The sequence below is a fragment of the Austrofundulus limnaeus genome, unplaced genomic scaffold (assembly GCF_001266775.1).
Source record: "Austrofundulus limnaeus strain Quisiro unplaced genomic scaffold, Austrofundulus_limnaeus-1.0 Scaffold131, whole genome shotgun sequence".
NCBI lineage: Eukaryota > Metazoa > Chordata > Actinopteri > Cyprinodontiformes > Rivulidae > Austrofundulus > Austrofundulus limnaeus.
Genome location: NW_013952533.1, coordinates 1,302,321 through 1,304,687, shown reverse-complemented (window position 1 = coordinate 1,304,687; position 2,367 = coordinate 1,302,321). Strand labels below are relative to the sequence as shown.

At 50.2% G+C, this 2,367-nt stretch overlaps 1 protein-coding gene across 1 annotated transcript in view; it reads left to right on the top strand.

The window, feature by feature from the left end:
• Positions 1-2,367, top strand: part of asphd2 (aspartate beta-hydroxylase domain containing 2) — a 9,975-nt gene that overhangs the window by 3,540 nt on the left and 4,068 nt on the right. The window contains exons 3-4 of the mRNA XM_014015588.1: positions 325-1,488; positions 1,806-1,919. Coding sequence (XP_013871042.1) covers positions 636-1,488; positions 1,806-1,919 — 967 coding nt within the window. The 5' untranslated portion in view covers positions 325-635. The remainder of the gene's footprint in view (positions 1-324; positions 1,489-1,805; positions 1,920-2,367) is intronic.

Below are 2,367 nucleotides of genomic sequence, written 5' to 3'. Positions count from 1 at the left end.
TGTGTGTGTGTGTGTGTGTGTGTGTGTGTGTGTGTGTGTGTGTGTGTTCAGTAATGGGGAGATATTTTTGTTAAGCACAGCAATGTACCCATGACTCATGGTTTTATAGAGTGCAGTAACCAAAATCCAATTTGTGTTCACTGCATGTGTGTTTGCCATTTTGAGGTCCAGCAGGTGTTTATTACACCTTGTGAGTAAAAAAAAAAAAAAAAAAAAGAGTCAGAGAAAGTGTGGCTGATCTCAAATCTGAAGAAACACCCTCCTGTATATCATCCGTTACAGCGTCCTGTTCTCGTCTCATTCCTTCTCCTTTTGTTTTTGCAGAGAACAGCTGACCCGAGGCGCAGTGTCTGTCTGCATTTGTCTGAAAGAACAAGCGGCAGGAGTGCAGACATCATGCAAGGAGAAGCATCCCCTCGTCGCAGAGCGCTGAAATGTTAGACCCTGAGAGCGAGCGTGTCAGATCAGATCAGCGGGCTGTTCACCTCCGAGGGGACCAGGAGAGCTGCTCCAAAACAGACTCTGTAACACCCTGCGTGCTGTTCGAAGCCCCTCTCTGTCACGGCCAAGACAAGACGTGTTAACTCCTCCTTCATTGGCCCTTTTCTGTATTTCTATCAGCTTCGGGGGGGAAGATGGAGTGGTCCCTGGAGTGTGTGAAGGAGCTGGTGGCTGGAGGGCTGGAGTATGTGAGGGAGTGTGAGTTCTGCGCGTTCGTCACAGTCGCGTGCGTGCTGGTGCTCTTCATGTGGTACTTTTACAGAGTGGGCCGCCAACACGACTCTGGCCCCCTGCGCAGGAGGTACTTGAGTGGGTCCAGCCGGATCGGAGGAGTGGTGGGGGGCTTCATGAGTTCAGACTGTCGGTGCAAGAGGAAAGGGAAGCTGGAGGAGCAGAACGGCTTTGCTTTCTGCCAGTCTTCAGAGTGCTTCCGCTGCTCCAGCGCCGGCGAGAGCCTCAACCAGAAGCTGTATCACAGCCTGCAGGAGTACGCCAAGCGCTACACCTGGTCAGGTATGGGGAGGGTGCACAAAGGAGTCCGTGACCAGGGTAGGTACATCAACAGTCGACCGTCGATCCAGCGGCCGGAGGTCTTTTTCCTCCCTGACCTGCCCTCGGCCCCTTTCTTCTCCAGGGAAGTGCAGAGGCACGACGTGGAGCTGCTCGAGCTGAGCTTCCCTACCCTTCTGGCCGAGTTTGAGAGCATCTACCACCAACCGCCAGCACGCAGCGGCTCCTCCCTCCCACCGGGCTGGAAAGCAAACAGCACGCCTCGTGGGCAGTGGTGGACCTACTACCTGGTGAACCAAGGCACCCCCTTGGTTCTAAACGTCCGGAGGTGTCCGCGGGCCTGGAGGGTGCTGGGCCAGCTGCGCACGTTCATCGCCAACAACGTTTTCGGAAACGCCTGCTTCTCCGTGCTGACGCCGGGGGCGCTCATCACCGAGCATTACGGCCCAACAAATGTCAGGCTGCGCTGCCACGTGGGTAAGAGAGTGAAGCTCGGTGTTTAACTCAACACAGAGCCAGAGCAAAAGAGTTAATCAGCCGCTGTGTTGTTTTAGACCAAACCCTCCTGAGATATGGAGGCTGAAACATGGTGCAGAAACAGTTCTTGTTTTCTCTGCACCTGAGCTTCCATTCTATTTCCATCTGTGAAACGACTATAAATAGTCACGTTTATTGTTTTGAAGGCAAAGTGCTTTTGAATCATCTCTCTGTATGGATACAGGACACTGAATAGTTAGCATGAATACATGTGAAACACCTAACCCATGGATGGGCCTGTTGTTTCTCTCTGTTAGGTCTCAGAGTGCCTCCTTCCTGTGAGCTTGTAGTTGGTGGCGAGCCACAGTACTGGTCTGAGGGCACCTGTCTGCTCTTTGATGATTCCTTCCTCCACAGGGCTTTCCATGAAGGTGAGCCGCCATCGTTACCTGTGTCAGTGTGTGCAAATGGTTATTGTCTGATAGCAAAATGTCTCAGTAGGTGGATTTTAATGAAACTCGTCAAAAATATTAATTGGATTTATCCAAACAAATAAATAATGCCCCAATTTCAGTTGGCTGCCGCCGTTAGTTGCCCTTAGCTAACACAAAAATAGCTATAATTTTGTAATTTTTACAGATATTGAGCTGCAACTTGGTGTGGTAAAACATGGCATTGGATCTTTGTTTAAAACATATAAGGCAGTGGGGGATGTGCATTCCTTTTATGTGCATAGTTTGATTTTATTTACAGAAAGTGCAACAGTAGGAAAAAAGCAAAAACTCATTGGGCCTCATGCAAGAACCGTTCGTACGCACAGATTTGTTCTTAAGTTGTGCGTACGAGTGATTTAGGAGAATTTGTGGCATTCACCAATGT